The sequence below is a fragment of the Ictidomys tridecemlineatus genome, chromosome 3, assembly GCF_052094955.1.
Source record: "Ictidomys tridecemlineatus isolate mIctTri1 chromosome 3, mIctTri1.hap1, whole genome shotgun sequence".
In the NCBI taxonomy this organism is placed as follows: domain Eukaryota; kingdom Metazoa; phylum Chordata; class Mammalia; order Rodentia; family Sciuridae; genus Ictidomys; species Ictidomys tridecemlineatus.
The window spans coordinates 89459434-89478801 of record NC_135479.1 but is presented as its reverse complement, the minus strand read 5'-3'; the positions used below and the strand labels follow the sequence as shown (position 1 = coordinate 89478801).

Below are 19368 nucleotides of genomic sequence, written 5' to 3'. Positions count from 1 at the left end.
TTTCTGTTTTCTTAGATTTCTAGACCCTGTTGTTGCATGTATATCATCAAAATATCTTAATGACTCTAGCTAACTTTTAGCCAGTTCCAAAATCAGCCCTGACTTATTCCACCCATCAAAGAAACGGCTGCACTGGAGCTAAAGGTGTAGAAAGTACCGAAAGCCACTAATTGGCACACAATTAAAAGCTCCATCTGAATTTGACTACCTGGAGAGCATGTCATCTAGTGCTAACAGTCATTAACTAAGTGTGCACAAATGTATCATCTAATTTGATCACCACCACAGCTAGTTGATTTTCCCTGTTTCAAAAAAAAAAAAAATAGAGATTCTAAATACTTCAGTGCTTTATTTGAGTTTACAGAGGCTCATGAGTGGCAGAGACGGGAGCAAAGCATACCTGATATCCTTCATCCTACACCACTGCTATTTCTCAAAAGAGAGGAGTGATGTGCCAATCAAGCTTTGGATGAAAATGAAACCTGACAGTCAAAAATCAAGTTCTTGTTTTATTATTGATTTCCTGCGACAGATATTTATTGATCGCTCTGTAGTAGGCGCTGGAGGAGTCACTGAGGCAGACCATGGTGACCAGACAGAATCTGTCTTCACGAAGCTCTCAGTCTAAAGGTGGGGGGTGCAGACACACCATTGGCAGTCGTTAAAATATAAGACAGTGGTGATCTAGGCAGCTTCATAAACAGAGGGCCCACAACCCCTGGACCACTCTGGAAGGGAGAAGGCTTGGTTTCCCTCACCTCAAGCCAATATTTAGGCTGAGCAAAGAATATAACACATCAGCAGGAGGAGCTGTGAGCCATGTGTCTCCTCTGCAGAAGACAAGCCTATGATTAGGGGTTTTCCATTCCCATCCAAGGCCAGGGACAGCTCATCATTAAAGCAAGGGAGCAATGAGCTCAGGCACTCTTTGGGGTGTCCTGTGTTATTACCTGAGAGGTCAGGGTCAAAGTGAGGACTCGTGCACTTGACATTATGACAGTTCTCTCCTCTTTCAGGCAGAGAAGGGTCAATCTCATGATCACCTGCCTTGATGCTGTTCTGCCCTGCCTTTGCTGTTCTGCATATCATACCCCTGACCCCAGCCCTGCACCAGGGGCCACCATCTGCATAATTAGGAAAATGTGAACACTTCATCCCTGGAGTTTGGAGTATGAGAATTGTAGAAATTTTAGGTGTGGAAGGACCTTAAAGACAAACTTTTTTTTTCTTTTAATTTCTTCTAATTAGTTATATGTGACAGTAGAATGCATTTTGACATAAATAGACTATAACTTCTTACTCTTCTGCTTTTATATGATGTAGAGTTACACAGACCATGTAATTACCTATGCACACAGGGTAATAGTGTCTGGTTCCTTCCACTATCCTTCCTACCTCTATGCCCCCTCCCCTCCCTTTGTCTAATCGAAAGTACCTCTATTCTCCCCCCCCCCTTACTATGAATTAGTGTCCACTTGTCAGAGAAAGCATTCAACCTTTGGTTCTTTGCAATTGGCTTATTTCACTTAGCATGATATCCTCCAGTTCTGCTTATTTACCCACAAATGCTACAATTTCATTCTTCTTTAAGGTGGAGTAATGTTTCATTGTGTTTATATACCACATTTTCTTTATCCACCCATCTGTTGAAAGACACCTAAGTTGGTTTCATAGCTAAGCTATTGTGAATTGAGCTGTTGTAAACATTGATGTGGCTGTGTTACTGTAATATGCTCATTTTAAGTCCTTTGGGTATAAATCTAGGAGTGGGTATAAACCCTATAACTGGGTCAAATGGTGACTCCATTCCAATTTTTCTGAGGAATCTCCACACTGCTTTCCAGAATGGTTGCACCAATTTGCAGTCCCACCAGCAATGTATGAGTGTATCTTTTTTCTCACATCCTCACCAACATGTATTGTTACTTGTATTCTTGATAGTTGCCATTATAACTGGAGTGAGATGGAATCTTGGTGTAATTTTAATTTGCACTTCTTTAGTTGTTAGAGATGTGGAACATTTTTCATATGTTTGTTGATTGACTATTTCTTCTGTGAAGTGTCTGTTCAGTTCCTTTATCCATTTATTGATTGAGTTATTTGAGTTATTTTGTTTTCTTTTTGGTGTTAAGTTTTTTGAGTTCTTTATATGCTCTGGAGATTAATGCTCTATCAGAGGTGCATGTGGAGAAGATTTTCTCACATTCTGTGGGTGCTCTCTTTACATTATTATTTCCTTAAAGACAGTCTTGTTCAACCTCATTTTTAGATGAGGACCCTAGGGCCCAGAAAAAGAAAGTAAATGCATATAAAATAGGAATTAGGTATTTTTTTTCTCAAATGCAGATAATCAAGGTGTAATTTGTGAGGAAAAAGAGAGTCAGAGAAGAGTTTATATGCCTTCTCTGCCTGCTGATTTTTTTTTTCTCTAGAAATCATTTTTGAGCATCAAAGGGAAAACAAAGTAGAAAATACCATTCCATTTTATGGACAGACCCCCTAATGGGTTCAACAACATGACCAGTAGCGCTAAATAAAGACCACTATTTGTACTCTCAATATGCCAGGCACTTTGCAAAAAATGAACCTACTTAATCATTCTCCAAAAACTTATGAGGAAGGAAATATTTTTATCCTCATTTGACGACTGAAGCTTAAATGAGGCTTAGTGAGGCTCAAGATCACCCAGTTCATGCATCACGACTTGGATCTCAACCCTGGTTGGTCTAACATCAGAGTCAGGTTCCTAGCCACCATCCTCCACTGCAGAACAGAGTTATGAATAGCAAGGTCTTGGCACCAGGGTCTTGCTTTAGAAGTCGGAAGCCCAGTTATGGAAAGTTGGCATCACAGAACAGAATTGGAGACAATAATAGATGACAACAAACTATATAAATGCTTCCGGATATTGAAAGTGGATAAAGCAAGACTCCAGGTGTTCTGAGGCTGGGATTTCAAGAACACACTGAAAAACCATTTGAAGTCATTCAACAGCTCGTGGACAGCTGGGAAACAGCTGTGGTTGAGAGAGCTTCTGGCTTGCTGGTTTGGGGAACAGAATGGCTCTGTTTAAATGAAAGCAGTTCATTCTCAGCATCGATCAAAGACAGACCTGCAGGACAGAAGTTTTGAAAGTCAGTGCCCAGCCCACACTTGCTCTTTATGTTAAAAGAAGGATGTTGCACATTGAAGCAAATTGGATTCACATAATTTCTTAGAAAATATTTCTTTAGTGACTGGATCATTTTTAGGGACCAGCTTGGCTGGAGAGGTCAAAACCATGGAAAGTGAAGCCCTTGTGTAAAATTTAAGGAGCACTGGCTCTCAGGGTCCTGCTAGTGATTTAGGGTGCCCACTGGTGACAGACGGAGATTGGTTCTCCTTGCTTTGTGAAGACTCTTAACCCCAGGGATTTGAATTCCTTGAAAAGCAGCTTTCATCCTTCTAGAACAAGTCCAAGAAGCAACAGAGGTTGAACTTTAGACCTGAGTGCTACAGATAAGAAACATTTTGTTGTTCAGTTTCTTATTTTGAACTGAAATGGAGAGAGCTTTCTGGAACAAGGACTATCAGGTCAATGAGTGGCAAAGAAGTGACTGATCACAAAAGAGAGGGAAGCCACTCGGGTCCTCAAGAGTGAACCACGTGGCACATACCTTCAGAGATTCATTCATTCATTCAATAATAGAATTAATTGCCCACCGTTTGCCAGAAACTATCAAGGCATTGATGGATACAGATAAACAATTAGTAGCAATGATGACCATTTTTGTCCAAGAGGATCAGTTCAAAGCAAAGCTGAAGTGTTTGCAGGATATGTCTTTGTCTTTTTTTTTTAAGGATAAATGCTGCTTTCACCTAAGAAAAAGTATTTATCTGCAACTGAAATTTTTAACCTTATATTATTATCCAGTCCAGAAAGGATTACTATGGAGGGCTAAATTTTCAGAAATGGCAAAGCTAGATCATGACGCAGAATCTGATGCAATATAGCACTTTTGAAGCTGGTTTCCTTTTCCCTCCTTCCCTGACCTTGTAAACTACTGAATTGCAAAGTGTGGTTTGACTCTTCCTATTAGATTCTCTCAAGCCAGAGATGTTTTCCATTGCAAATAAGGTAAATCACAACACTTTTAAAAACACAAACCATAAGCTTCTGGATGGACAAACTCCTTGAGACTGGTAATTCAGGTTCACTGCATCTGAGGAGGGAGCCAGGAGTCTGGAGGGCATCTATATCCATGGCTGGGTACACTGTAGGTGCTTAATAAGTATCTGTTCATGTAGATCCCCTCCAGGTTGTCATGGCAATAGCTGGATGGGGATGTCTGATTCTGAAGAGGAAGGAATAGACTAGACACTGAGATTACTGGGTGTTTTAGTCAGGTTTTTCATACATGGCACCAGGAAGCAGAGAGAGAGACTAAGCTCAGCTCAGAAAGTATAAACCCTGAGGTACGTGCACACCCCGTGATCCACCTTCTCCAGCCACAGTTACTACCCAGCTAGTCCCTATCAGAGAATAATGCAATGATTAGGTTAAGGCTCTCATAACCCAATCATTTCACCTCTAACCTTCCTTGAGTTGTTTCACACATGAGCTTCCGGGGGATACCTCATGTCTAACATAGCCTTGGTGTAGGTGAGATTGCTCGGGGAGAGAGTTCCCAGAGTCAGAAGGGAGCCCAGGATGTTTTCCTGGGCAAGGGACACAAACTTCTCCTGGTGTACCTTCAACCTCTCCTCTTGCTCTTTCCAAAGAGATGGGTTTAAAAAGGAAAGGGCAAGAGGCTGGAGAGGTTGAAGCAACATCAGGAAAGGCTCATTTCCTCCAAACCAAGGAGGGGAGCTCTTGGAGAGACAGGAAGTGCTTGCAGTGTGGGGCCACGTCGAGACCAGCACTCTGGAGGCCCAGGTGAAGTCCTGAGGAGCACTGGGTCCTCACAGACAGTATCTGTGGCCTTGGGGAAGGGACTCGGAGCACCATGCTTTATGTTCTTGTTAGAGTTTTGTAAATGGCTTCCTATCCTTTCTGACTCTGAAAATAATGCACATTTATTATAGAAAATTCAGAAAAAAATGCCAAAATGCTCAAAGAAGAAAATGAAAAGGGCCATTGTTCACCTCTATCATGACAGGTGCTTTATGACGTTGGGCTGCGTCTCCTGAGGCATGGCTTGCCTGGGCTGTTAACCTTGGATGCTGGTTTGGGGCCCCTCATTCAGTCTCAGCACTGATTATTTAGTGACTGTGTCCAACATCCTATCTGTGCCCAGATAGGATAAGCACTACAGAATAAAGTGATTTTATGAGCTATAAAACAGGGCATTCTGAGAAAATGAGTGGTCTGTTGTGTGTGACGATGGCACCAGGAGGTGCACACATGGATAATTACATCAGAGCAGAGGGCCTGTGGGCACACGTACTCTCAGCCGACAGCATTGTCATTGGTCCAGGGTTTTCCTTGCTAAGCATGATCTGAAACAGATTTGTCTAAGTGATTTCTTTTCTGCCAGGGGTGCAGTAGGAGCAGGAAGGGCCGAGCTATGCTGAGAATAGGGTTTATCCCAGCCATATCTCCATTCCGCAGTTGGGCCTTGAAAAGCCAAAGGTCTGGGAGACAAAGCTTAGCCCTGCCGCCATTTTGAAGTTGCTGTTGTGGGAGGCAGAGTATCTTTCTTTTTCTAGGGCTGATATAAGAAATTACCAAAGACACAGAGGATCACAACAGCACACATTTATTATCTCACTGTTCTGAAGGTCCAAAGTCCCATTTGCCTCAGTTGGGTTCTTTGAGTCTCAGCAGTCCAAAATCAAGGTGTTGGCTGGCTGGGCTCTTGTCAGGAAGCATGAGGAAGAATCTACTTTCAAGCTCCTTCAGGTTGTTGGACTGAGATCCCTATTTCCCTCCTGGACAAAAGAAGCCATTGCCCTCAGCTCCTAGAAGAACTCTCTCTAGGGCTCTTGCAGGTGAGCCCTACCTCTCAGATCCAGTAAGTGTGCATTGAATCCTTTGCACACTCAGCCTTCCTAACTTCCTCCCTTTCACATCTCTTCCGTTGCACCTTTGACTCCAGTCTACAAACTTCCTCTGCTTTTAAGAGCTCCTATGGCTAGATTAGACTCCACCCCAGCCCCTGTGCAGATGGTTTAATATAATATGCCTATTTGAAGATCAGCAGCGTTCATTATCTCTGCAAAGCCCTCTCGGTGTTATGCAAGAAAACATTTCAGATACTCCATGGATTTGTGCTTAGACATGTTCAGCCTCTCAGGAAGGGTGACCACAGGGATGGTAGGTTTGGGATATGACTCCTTCCTGCCTGCCATTTCAACCTTCCTTTCACACAAGCCCTTGGTGGACTCCTCTCAGTATTATTCTGCTGTGTTCTGCTGTGCTGTTTCGTGAGCAGGCTTATTCACCCTCCATGTTGAAACAGTTCCCTAATGTCCCTCAGGGTCTTGACCCACCGGTTAGAAAACGATGATATATCTGTTTGTTTCATATCTTTTTATAGCAAGAGAATATTTTGTTTGCAAAGCTCCCATATTTTATGGATGCCATAATCATGACTAACACAACTCTCCTTTGATCTCTTTCTTTACAATTGTTGCATGTAATGAGCCACAGATTTATTTTTACCTTCAAGGTGACGCATCCTAACTGTAGCTTGTTTTTGGACCCACTGGGCTTTTCTTTAAACTCATTTCATGATTTGTGAGTAAATATTTGCACACCATGTTTCTTTTTGCAATGGCAATGTGGGGTTTGGGGTGTGGCTCAGTGGTAGCACACTTGCCCAGCATGCATCAGGCCTTGGGTTAGAGCCCCAGCACTGCAAAAATACAAAATTAATTAAATAAGGATAAAGTGACAAAAATGCTTAAGTGATAATAATCCTGATTGGAAGACGTTTGTACAATAGGGTGAGTCATCTTCCCTCAAAAATGGGCAGACTACACAGATTTCCATTAAACCACACCATGGCTCATTAAACCCCATTGGTGAGAAAATTGGGTCTTTGTTAAATGTTTATGTTCTTTGCTGATGTTAAACTTAGAATATTCCTGTTGTAGGTATCTTGGGGAAAAATTTCAAAGCACTAGTTAAAGTACTAGCAGATTTCAGTCCATAAGATCCCAGACACAAGACCTAAAGAATATTCCCTACCTGGATTTATTTTCAAGTTTCTTCCTTTTCAAACTTTGTTTTATATCTGGATTTTATTTTTCATAGTGCCAAAACCCATGAACTCTTGATTACCTTTTTCTACTTTCTGTGACTGCCAGGGGTGCTTGGATGTAGATTGTTCTCAAACACCATGCAGCTGTGGTTGAAGTCAAGGATGCATGATTGTCAATATTGTATTATGTACTTATATATTGAAGAAATAATCTCTCCTCTCAAAGCGTTTATATTTCAAAAATGGGCTTAATACAAATAACAGTGACAGAAACATTTCTAGAAGTGAAGTTAATGTAGAAAGAATAATGTTCTTCATTTAAGAGTTATTAGAAATTCTCTATATGAATGCCAAGAGAATCCACTGGTTATTGCATGGCAAAAGATATTAAGATCTAGGGAGCCTTTCTCAATGGGAACCCAACACAAAAATGAAGCTCTGCAGGAGAATCTCAGGGACTATTTCCTCATTTGGGGAGTGGGGGAGGGGAGTAACCAGGGATTGAACTCAGGGGCACTCAACCACTGAGCCACATCCCCAGCCCTATTTTGTATTTTATTTAGAGACAGGGCCTCACTGAATTGCTTAATGTCTTGCTGCTGTTGAGGCTGGCTTTGAATTCACCATCTTCTTGCCTCCACCTCCCAAGCTGCTGGGATTCCAGGTGTGCACCACCACATCTGGCTATTTCCTCATTTTTCTCAGAGCTGATGCTTAGCTTGTGTTACTCACAATGGATAGGAAATCAGTTAGTTTATTATCCACAATGCCTTAGAACAGTGACTCTCAGGTTTTGTTTTTCTTTTTCTTTTTGTATCATAACACTTTATAATTTGTCAAAATGAGAAAGGATTCCAAAAAGTTTCTGTTTATGCATGTATTGTGTATTAATATTTATGATGGTGGAAATTAAAATGAATCTTGATTTTTTTCATTGATTTGCTTAAAATAGCCATCATATACATGTTAAATAACATATTCTTGAAAAGTAAATTTATTTTCCAAAAAGATATAGAGACCTTGTTTTTACATCTTTGCAAAACTCTTCAAAGTGTGGTATAATAGAAGACAGTGAGATTCTATTTCCACTTCTGCATTCAATCTGTTGTAGTAGCATCTACCAGGTAGCCTCTGGAAAATTCCAGTGTGCATGAATAAAAGAAAAAGAATGGGAAATGCAAGTAGTACCTTCATATTATTGGGAAAATGATTTTGACCTTGAGGATTTCCTGAATGGGTATTAGGAACCACAGGGGTCCCAGTGTGGCCCTTTGAAAACATTTCCTTGGGCATCAGAGCTGTTTCTCTCAAGGAATCTGGTTGAGAAGGACTGTAATAATGTGTTTGCCTATACTATCTTCTCCACTAACTCAGTGCAATATGATACATTAATACTGAGGGTCAAAGTAAAATAGCAATGCTTTAAAGCCAAGTCATTTGTGACCTGTTATGTAACTTCTAATTTAAAATGACTTCAAGGAAGGACCAGCTATTAGCTTTCTAAATCTGGTGCCATTTCTTCAACCTAGTTCAGAAGGGTTAGATTTTCCAGGGGAATTTCTAGGATTATGATTGCCAGAATTCCACTGGCAAAACCCATCCATGTACCAATTCTGCTGGCAATTCATTAAGAAGGTGGAGGATCAGAGTAATTCCAGTATTCCAGCTAGCTAGATATTACAACTATTTTTAGAAGCCCCTCCTTAAAAATCTTACCATGTACGATATTTCAAGAAAGTTGGAAAACTTACACGATTTCACCCTTTTTCCTCCCTCTGAGATAAAGAAAATGTATTTTCACAATAATCAATTGGGAAATGGAAAAATGCTTCCTCATTGATGAGAATACCAGGATGCTCCACCTGTCAGGCCTAACATGGATGCAACTGCAGAAGCCTGAGACATTTTTGATTCTCCATGTGTCGTAGACAAGTGTCAGACATACTGATTTGCGCAGGAAACCATAGAGCACACTCTCGGGGGACAGCCCTCATCTTAACGGGGCTGAATGATGGCTTAGAATGACAGGGGTAGGAATGATTATGTCTTGTTGTTCATCGACCCAGGCAGATCTTTTGCTAGGTTGCTGAGAACTGCCACATTAAAATAGCATTTGAAATTTAAATTCCTTATAAAACAGTGAGAAAATATGGGTCAGAGAGCTGCTAAGAGAGATGCTAGGGAAGGGGCTGTCACTAAATCACCCTGAAGACTTAGAAGTAACTAAAAGAGTCTCAAGAAAGTGGTCATCATTAAAAAAAAAATACAGAACATCATTTAAGAATTAACGTGTTATGAGCTACTAATGGGGTCCGGCAGTCCCTATCTGTATTTTTATCTCCAAGTATGATTGTTACCTTTGAATTGAGGAAAGGTTAGTTTTGTTGTTCTGATAGAGTTGCAGTATGGGACACAACTCTTGATGTGATGAAGAAACTAATCAAAATTTCGTGCTATTTCTGCATTGGGGTTTTTATCTTGCAGACTGAGAATTATCCTGTACTTGACCTGAATCTTGTCATGAACCTTGAATTCATCTCCCAGCAGACATTCTGTACATTTCCACTCTTGGGTGGCCTCTGACTCTTGCATGGGTCCCCTGGCCCTCCTGAGAAAACCCTGCCCTTCTGCCCCTTGGTCACCCTCTACCCTCTCCAGAGCTTACTCCAGCTGTTTCCCCTTCTTGTTTATCTGGCTTCAACCTCTGGCTTCTTCTAATCAGCCTGTGAGATTACATATCTAGGCAAAAGCCCCAGTGGGCTTTAGAGTCCGTTGGCTCCAGCTTTTCCTCCTGTGTCCCTCAGCATCAGCTTCTGAGAGGTGCAGCCCACACCAGTGTCACCTTGCTCCCCACCATCGCCCTTTTGCTGAATGGATGTTGAAGCTATTTTCTCAGGGACCTCTGATGATTCCATAGCAGTTCTCTGTTCCTCCACTACCCTAGAGTAAGGTGGATGCTCATCTCTCTGAGCGTAAGATCAGATGCACATATTCCCCCTGATCACCCACCTAAGAGGCAAATTGGACTTTTCTGCAGAAAACTTCAGATATGAAAAGGGTGTGGAACAGAAAAGGAATTCCCAGCCAGGAGTGAACAGGACAACCTGCCACCAACAGGCGAGTGGCACCTACGTAGGAGAGAAGTGAGAATGACCAGGTCCCTTAATAAAATCAAAGGTTAAGAAACCAGATATGTCTTCTCCCCTTCCTGTCCACATAGCATCCAGAGTATTCGCATGCCAACACAGAGGGATCATCTTAAATAGGCATTGGTTTTTATAGCCTGGGCTGGAGTTGTCCCTCCAAGCCTAGCAAGATGTGCACAGAGCTGCTCTGAGCATGTCCACAGCTCTTCCAAGACATCCTCTCCTAGAAGATGCCATGGAGGGAGTCTTGGATGTGGTGTGTAAGAGTGAGCCCTGCCAGCGGGCTCATGAAATGAGTTTTGTTTTATAAGTTCCAAGCTCGGCAGCAGAGTGGGTGGCTAATTTCCTGACTCACCTATTCAACTCATTTGTGGTCCTGACAAAATGCTCCTCCTTGCAGGACACACTGCCTGGCTTTATTTCCAAGCTGTTCCATTTCTTCACAGGGTAGATAGGAATGCACCAAGTCAGAGCCTTTCCTTTTGTGTGGGATATCGTTTATGAAGTGGAGTTCAGTTCTTTCTTCAAAAGGAATTGTGGGAATGTCAGAGCAGTTTTGAACTAAACTGAATGTTTAATTAAAAGGCTTTCCCCCAGAAAGGCTTACAGCTCTCTTTGGAAAAAATGCCAGAGCCCATCCCCATAGGCCAGAGTGGACTTCATAACTGAGGACGTGGGGGAAAGGAACCCAGGGTCTTACATCTCTGCTCGTGAGCCTAAGAGACCTCCCCAGAAGTGGAGATGAACAGCAAGTCATTTTCAGATCTCAAAACTACAAATGAACAGCTATAGAGACTAAGTCAACCACAGAACTGCTGTGATAGAATTTTCTATTAAAGAATAACTTGACTATTATTTCACAAGATCCTAGCAAAAGGAAAAAGCTGTTAACTACACCCCCAATTGAAATCTCTTTGTTTTGGTGAGATGCAGGGTCTTGACTCTAACCTAGAAGGAGAAAGAGATTATTCTGCAGAAGTATTGCTACCAGCCACCACTACCACTGCAGAGGCTGAGGGTTGTGACAAATGTCAAGAGCTACACACTGGCAGAGTAGGTCTTTGCCATTTTACCTGGCATGATTAATAAGACTATTTCATTTGAGTAATGAAATTGATTCTATGCCCAGTTAAAGAAGATGAGGTCTAGCCAAACGCCATGCCAATTCCTGATTTCTTTCTTCTTTTTCTTTCTTTTCCTTTTGATTCTTGCAGTTGTATCTGCTCTAAAAATAGATATTTTTAAAAAATAAATGAATAAAATATTTATTTTTAATTGACAAATAAAAGTGACATATACTTATGATATGCAACATGATGCTTTGAAATATGGTTTGTGGAGTAGCTAAATGAAGCTAATTAACATGTGCATTATCACATATGCTCACCATTCTTTTTGTAGTGAGAACACTTAAATGACACTCTCTTAGAATTTTTCAAGTGCATATTACATTGTTTTTAAACACAGACACCATATTTTACAGTAGATTGAAATCCAGAGTCATTCCTTCCTGTCTCTCAAGACCACTGATTCTCCATCCCAAATACCTTGGGAGTGTCGCTCCCACCGTGTCCTCACTGATACTACCTCCTGATCATCCACCCATGAAGGATTTACTGTGTAAGCCGTGCTAGGCTGTGGTAGTGATACACAGGGAGATGCAAACCAAGGACTAAGTAAAGTGCCAAGCACTGTGGCCACTGGTCTAGCAGCACCAAGGAGCCGGATGCATAAGATGCACAGGGCAGAGCATCCTGTGCAGGAATTTGGGGGCCTGAATACAGGCCTCCTCCTGTCCTGGGGCAGCGCCTCTATTAATGGAACCACTGGGAAAGCCTCCAGCCACATGCCTTTTCCCCAGCCCTGCTGCCTGAGCTTTATTTCTGAATCAGACTCTCTTATTAAAACCCTTCTGTGATCCCCTCTTGTGGCAGGCTGGGGGAGCTTCAAACTTCTTGATCCTACTTGTAAAACCTACAAACTCAACTTGCCTTTCTCCCCCCACCCCAAGTAGCACTGTCTTACACCACCTACTTACTATCCTCCCAGTCCAGGAAATAGGAAAGAATGGAAATGAAAATCCCCACTCTGCCTTAAAATGTTACCATCAGTCTCATTTTCAACCACTCTCTTTCACCCGCGGCAATCAATCCAATGGATCATTTTCCTAATGATTGCTGTTCACACTTTGCATAACTCTTTCAAATATCAAGGCACTGAATAGCTTTGATGAACACAGATAATCAGCGTGTGATTATTTACTGTCCTGAAGTATTCGCAGAGGCTCGAGGCAAGTGCAAGGCATATAGTACCGTGCTGCAGGCCACCTGAAACAAGTTCTGCTCTTAGGAATCTTGAGTTTGTGCTTCTAGATGATGCCATCTCAGGAGAGAGTAAGATCTGGGGGCCGACACCCCCTCCTTCAGAGGAGTGGGCCAATGCAACAGTATTTATTCATTCATCTATTTTGTGATTTGTGCATTAAACAGTTGCAAGTTAGTTAAATTCTGTGTTGTAAAGGTGGGTCCCATCCCCAGGGATCTTCCAGTCCCTTCTATGTTAAGTTTGTGATTTGATCCAAATGCTAGGATCTTTTTTTTTTTTTTTTTTTGGAAAACCACACAAATTTATTTACTATAAGAGTTATGGGACATGAGAACCTTTATAAGGAAATAAAGACCTGAAGAAACAGTTACATTTTTTAAAATAGTAAGTTGGATGAGAATCCAATGGTCATAGAGAACAGTGACAGAGCAAAAGTGTGATCTAATAGTAATAAGCTGGGGAGGCGTTAGCAAGGCCTGTTTGCTCAGGTTCTTCTCAGTGACCTTTTGTCTCAGAGATAAGGATGCTCTTTTTCTCAGGTATAAGAGAACACCTCTCACCTGAGCATCTTATGACTTGCTTTGGAGAGATGAAAAGAGAGAACTCAGAGAGACCTTCCTGTTTCTGCAGCTTCCTCAAATTCCTTCAGTTTGAACTATTCAGTGGGCCAACATGACAAATTTTGAGGCAACCGTCCCATCTATAGGACGAGTGTGTTCTGATTCTTACAAATCCCGGAGGACTTGTTACTGTCCATCCGTGTCTTCCCTGCAAATGCTAGAATCTAAAAGAAATGGACCTGTTTGTTGCTGAAGAAGTTAGGGGTTTCAGAAAGGGTGACTTGAAAGATTCTTAAAGAATGAATAAAGGGCTCTATGGTATCAAGAAGAGAGAGAGAGAGAGAGAGAGAGAGAGAGAGAGAGAGAGAGAGAGAGAGAGAGAGTGTGTGTGTGTGTGTGTGTGTTTAGGGAATGGATGAGAGGTAACAGGTTGATGACAAAGAAATTGCTGCCCTGTTAGAAGAAATCAAAATGCAAAAGTAGCTAACAAAGCATACTGTATGTTTGGAAAGCTGTGGAAGTTCAGCATGGCTTGAGGAAAGCAGCCAAGGATGCAGAGAAGGAGTGTAGAGAGAGACAGTGCTGGAGAGTAAGCAGGCCCAGATTGTACTGAGGAGCTCAAATTTGTCAGCACTGGGGAGCCCAGAGAAATCTCCATGCAAGGGAATGAGATGATCAGCCTTTTGGGGAATAAACATCTGGTGCCCTATAGTGAATGGATTTGAGAAGACCAGTATTTAATGACTGCTGTGTAGAAGTGACCACAACCTAGAAAGTTCCATACTCTGTCCAGCTAACTCTGCATCTTTTTGTGTGTGTCTTCTAGTGACTGTGCTGGCTATTTTCCATGAACTGCATGTCGACCCGGACCTGTACACCCTCTTGTTTGGAGAGAGTGTGTTGAATGACGCAGTGGCCATAGTCCTTACATAGTAAGTACCAGAACTTGGTCCGTGTTTCTTTAACCACGTAAAATATGTCCTCTTAGAGATCATTCCCCATGCCTTTAACATTATCTTTTCTGTATGTCATAGATACAGGCAATTTCTAGCTTTTAAGGAATTGTTATCACAGAAAATCTCCAATAATAGGTACAATTCATTAGGCACCTAATTTCTAATACTATTAATGGGTTTTGCATTTCCAGCTTATTACAAGAAACTACCCAGAGGGTAACAGATTTTTTTTTTCCCTCACTGCATATCTTTAGCTGATCCACTTAGGGTTCCTCAAATGCACATAAATGAGCTTTCTTCATTTCAAATCAATATCATTTTTTTTCCCTCACGCAAGTTACTTTCCAGAAAATACACTAATAGAAGCCTTTGTCTTTATGGGGAGCTGGACAGATTGGAGCTAGAACTTTAGGGTCAGAACACTTTGATTTCTCAGTGCAAATGCAGGCTTTGAATCATCCCAGGACAAATGGAACTGAAGGCGCTTCAAGTAAGACCTAATGTGATGTCCCTTTGTGCTGGAGGATTCGCTGTTTGAGATGAGCACCAGTGTTCTTCCCACATGCACCTCCTCTTTAGACACTTATCATTTATATTTAATAAATGCCACTTTGGTGGCTGTTAGTATGTCAGAGGTCACTTCTTGGTTTTAGATTAAGAACAACATTTTGGGCAACTGTCAGATATCCCAAAGGAAAGTCGCTATCTGATAATTAAATGTGACAACAGGATTCAATTCTGAGCGTTAATTACTTCAAATGCAGTTGAAAATGTATTGTGAAGCAACAAAGGATTTTAAAAGTCAGATCTCACAAGGGGAGGAAGAAAGAGCAGAACTACTCTTTTTTTTTTACCCCTGCCAGTTGACATTTCTTAAAGCTGCTGCCCTAAAGTCACCACTAAATTCAGCAACTTTCAAGTGAGTCTCCAAATACCTTTTACCTGGCCACAGAAGGAGGGGCCTTTCTCCCTGCCTTAAAGGAAAATATCAGCGAGTACAAATTAAACGCAAAAGTCATGGGCAGATCCACAAATGTTAAAAGGATGCTTTTAAGGAGACACCAAGAGAAATTAATTAGGACATCAGGAATCCCTGTCCAAGAAATACTAACATTAAAGCAACATTTGGAGTAAAAATTTTTAAAAATCTGCTGAGCCCTCAGTTTTACTTCCTGAGCTGCTAAGTTGTAAAAGGCCAAACGAAGCAAAACCACTAAAGTGCAAATGAACTCAGGAGAGAACCATGCAGCTACAACTGTCCAGCTTTTGCGTGATGGATACTGCTATCCACAGTGGTTTCCCATTAAAAACACAGACACCAAGGACGAAGGTAGATTCCATGGTGCACAGGCCTGGGGGCACCTGAAACCAAGCACTTCCTGTCTCCTCAAGCCAGTACCTGGTTATTACTGGCAATGCCTCTCCTTCCCCTCTACCCATGTCTTAATAACGTCTTCACCATAAAATGTGGTTGGCATGGTGGCAAGGTTCTTTTCTGATCAGGAGACATTGGCCACCCCCCAGCTTCCCAGTTTTGGTGATTCTGGTACTGTGCACAGTGACCCTAGTGGGTTCTGATGAAAATAGAGGTCATGGTAGTTAAGAACATTTGGCTGCCCTAAGTCTCCAGTTCAGACCTACCAGCTCTCCTTTCACTTGGTGCATTTGACGTCACCAGCCCCTTCTTGAGCTGCACTGCATACCCCCCCACCCACCATGCACCCAAGATGGCCTTCCTGGGTCTGCACTCTATTCCTCCAGTGCTGCCTGGGGCTGACCACTTCCTCCCCCTGCACAGCATTCCCTGGGTTGTTCTCTTCACTCACTCTCTTGCTCCTTAAATGTGCTTTATAGCATGCATGATGATTTCTTTATAATCTACTCCTACACAATTCCTTCTTGGAATGCCTCATCCTTATCTTCTCTCTTCCAAGCATTTTCTAGCTCCCTTAGGAAGATCCTATGCTGATATCATTTAAAGAGTTTCCATGACTTTCAGAACAAAAGTTCAAACATTTATCTCCCCACTTTTCTTTTCTTTCACACTGATCCAAGCACAGCCCACCAACACAGCCCTCTGGGAGACAGTGCCATGCCTTACCTTACTATCCCCTCACCCCCGCATTGCCGTCCCAGTTCTGTCTCTACCCAGTGGTCTCCCAACTCTCACCCACTGTCTGCTCCTTCAGGAACCAGCAGCCACCAGGCTGAGGCCCGATCCCATTCCTGTGCCTACCTCTGTCAATCTCCTTCCAGCTAGTATTGGACTACATGTATATTTGCCTTTCTAAATTGTAACCTTTTGAAAGCAAAGCATATGAACTTGAAGTGTGTGTTCAAAGAACAAACTAAAACTTGTATATGTGTCTTCCCTTTCTTAGTTCCACTTTTGTGAGATTTTGAAGCTTAAGAATAGTGATGGGGGCTGGGGATATGGCTCAGTGGTCAAGTGCTTGCCTACAATGCATAAAGCCCAGATTTAATCCATAGCAACACACACACACACACACACACATACACATACACACAATAGTGACAGCTATTCTTATATCATAGAGAACAAGTTATACATTTTGATGTGTATTTAGGAATACATTATCCCCCACACATTTTAACCATGAGAGAGATATTCCAAGACCTTGATAAGAAGGCTGAAACCTTGGATTTTTATTGTTTCCTTCCCTATATATACATCCATACTTGTGTTAAAGTTTATAAATCAGGCACAGTGATACATTTAACAACAATAACTAGTAAGAGAATAATTATAACCATATACTATAATAAAAGTTATTTAAAGCTTTTGAATCCTTTATTTTGTAATTTCCCATTTATATTTTCAGACTTCAGTTGACCATGATTTAATGAAACTACAGAAATCAAAATTGCGGATGTGTAATAAAGATACTGTAATAAAGAACCCAAATTATTGACAACTATGGCCCTTGGCAGTGTCTACAGAGCCCCTTTGTAATAGCCATGCACTTTCATTTACCTTCCCATCTTCTTCCAGATAATATTGCTTAAGAACCATCCTCTTTGGTTATAATGTTTTTTATATTTTTAATTGTCAGTGTTGTGACAATACTGTGCTACAGCATTTAGCCACAGACTATGCTGGCCTTAGACTGTGCTTGTCCAAGAAGCAAATAATCATAATACTGTTTCTTAGGTTAAATGCCCTCCAAACTTCAGACAAGTAACTTATAATTGAATTTCATGACCACAACTCTTATACATAGCACCAGGTGATAGATGCTACTTTTCTTTCTTTCTTTCTTTCTTTTTTTTTTTTTTTTTTGGTTCAGTACTGGAGATTAGACCCAGGACCCACACCTGCTAGGTGAGCTCTCTGCCACTGAGCTGTATCTCCAGCGTTTATACCATGTGTCCATAGTTGAAAATGATCCAGAATTACTTGTCCCCAAATAGAAGTAACTTTATTTAACACAAAAGTTCTGAAATTAGTTTGCCCCTGACCTATATTGTTATTTCAAGAATACAGGAACATCATGCTTAAGCCTGATCCACACTGGCTCAGGAATGAGCCCCACATGATGGATTTGCATTTCCAAAGTTGTTTCATAGACCATGAAGGGAGGCAGAAGATGTAGTGAAGAGATCTGGAGGGGTGTGTGTTTGTGAATCCCGAACAAAGACATTGATTTCAGGTGCAGCGTGGCACAGTTGAAAGAAGCCTGAACAAGAAGCCACAAGATCTAATGTCAGGTTTACCACTGATGAACTGTGCAGTTCTTACAGTTGACCAGAAACCATCCTAAACAGGGGTGAAGAAAAAGGGAGTCCATGTTGGCTGATTGAAATGAGCAGCAGAAATAGAAATGGCTGAGGAAAGGACTCAGAGAAATAAGCAGGACCCTCCTTCCTCATTCAATTTCTCTGGTCACAAGATGGCCGCCGGCATTTGGCAGTGCTGTCTCTCTCTTCAAGAGCCTGGAGAGAGAATCTCTGTCCCACCATTCCCATCCTAAATCTTGGTACCTGGCAGATTCTGACCCAATTCCAGACCACCTTGGAGCTAATCACTTTGGCTAAAGGAATGTTCTGTCTTCACTGGCTCAGGCCTAAGTTACATGTCCATGAGTTCCAGGGTGTGATTGGCTTGATTTGGAGCTGAGACCAGGAAGGTGGTATTATTGTTCAGGTAATGTTGCCATCATAGAGGAAAAGTCGATGCTAGATAGAAACATAATAATAAAACCTACAGGACCATACGGTGATTCTGTGTGGCCATAAACTGTCTGGACTTATTTCCTCATCTGGAAATGTAAGAATAGTTGTCTTATTACAAGATTTATAACAAAATTATCCTAAGCAACATAGAAAGCTATACAGTTGGAAAGGTTCTATATATTTATCATCTATGTAGTCTGGGCTACACAAACCGAATATACTTATATAATTTCCATCATCATTTGTATCAGCGTCTTTCACTGCACTTACACAGATCTCTCTGTTTTCATTAAAACGACTACAGATAGACCTGCTTCCAGTGAAGCATTTCTTCATAAATATGGCGTTTTATGATCCAAAGAATATAGAGAATAACCATTTTTCCATGTGATTTTCTCCCATTAGGAATGAGACAGTTAAGACATTGTCTAAAGTTGATAAATCAAGAAATAGAAGTTGAAGTATATGACTTAAAGTTACAAAGTACTTACAACCAAAATTGATGCTGCTCCAGTCAATTCCAGGAGGGTAGCTTCCACACCTCTCAGAGTAGGAGATCCAGAGATGCCGCACAGAGCTGATAAATCAGGAATGGAGCTATACTAATACTAAGACGTAGGGCAACCATCAGAAGAAATAAAGACATAAATGGTATAACATCAGGTGCCTGGCTGTGTAGGATCATGATTTAGGCAAAGGGGACAAAGATCATTTTCCTCTTTATTTTATATTCATCTGTGTTGTCTGCATGTTTTTAATGTGTTTGAATTATATGCATTTAAATATTTTTCATTCAAACAAGATATCAAAAGCAGAAACTATAAAGAAAAAGCCTATTTACTTGATAACAATTGAGTCAAGTCATTCTGTCCTAGACAAAAATTATGACAGAAAATTAAACGGCAAGTAATAAACCAAGGGAAGAAATAAAATGCATGTGTAATATGCACAATGAATTGTTAATTTCTTCAATATACCACACTCACTCGTTATGTGACCTTGG

The 19368-nt window shown here is 41.3% G+C and overlaps 1 protein-coding gene and 1 long non-coding RNA gene across 3 annotated transcripts in view; one reads left to right on the top strand and one right to left on the bottom strand.

Annotated features, from left to right (window-relative positions):
• The window catches only part of Slc9a9 (solute carrier family 9 member A9), a 541578-nt gene that overhangs the window by 162253 nt on the left and 359957 nt on the right, over window positions 1-19368 (top strand). For both annotated transcript variants that reach the window (XM_078043469.1, XM_078043468.1), the window contains exon 6: window positions 14042-14147. In XM_078043469.1, coding sequence (XP_077899595.1) covers window positions 14042-14147 — 106 coding nt within the window. The remainder of the gene's footprint in view (window positions 1-14041; window positions 14148-19368) is intronic.
• LOC144376278 (uncharacterized) overlaps window positions 1-19368 on the bottom strand; it is a 90099-nt gene that overhangs the window by 13945 nt on the left and 56786 nt on the right. The gene's annotated exons all lie outside the window — the stretch shown is intronic.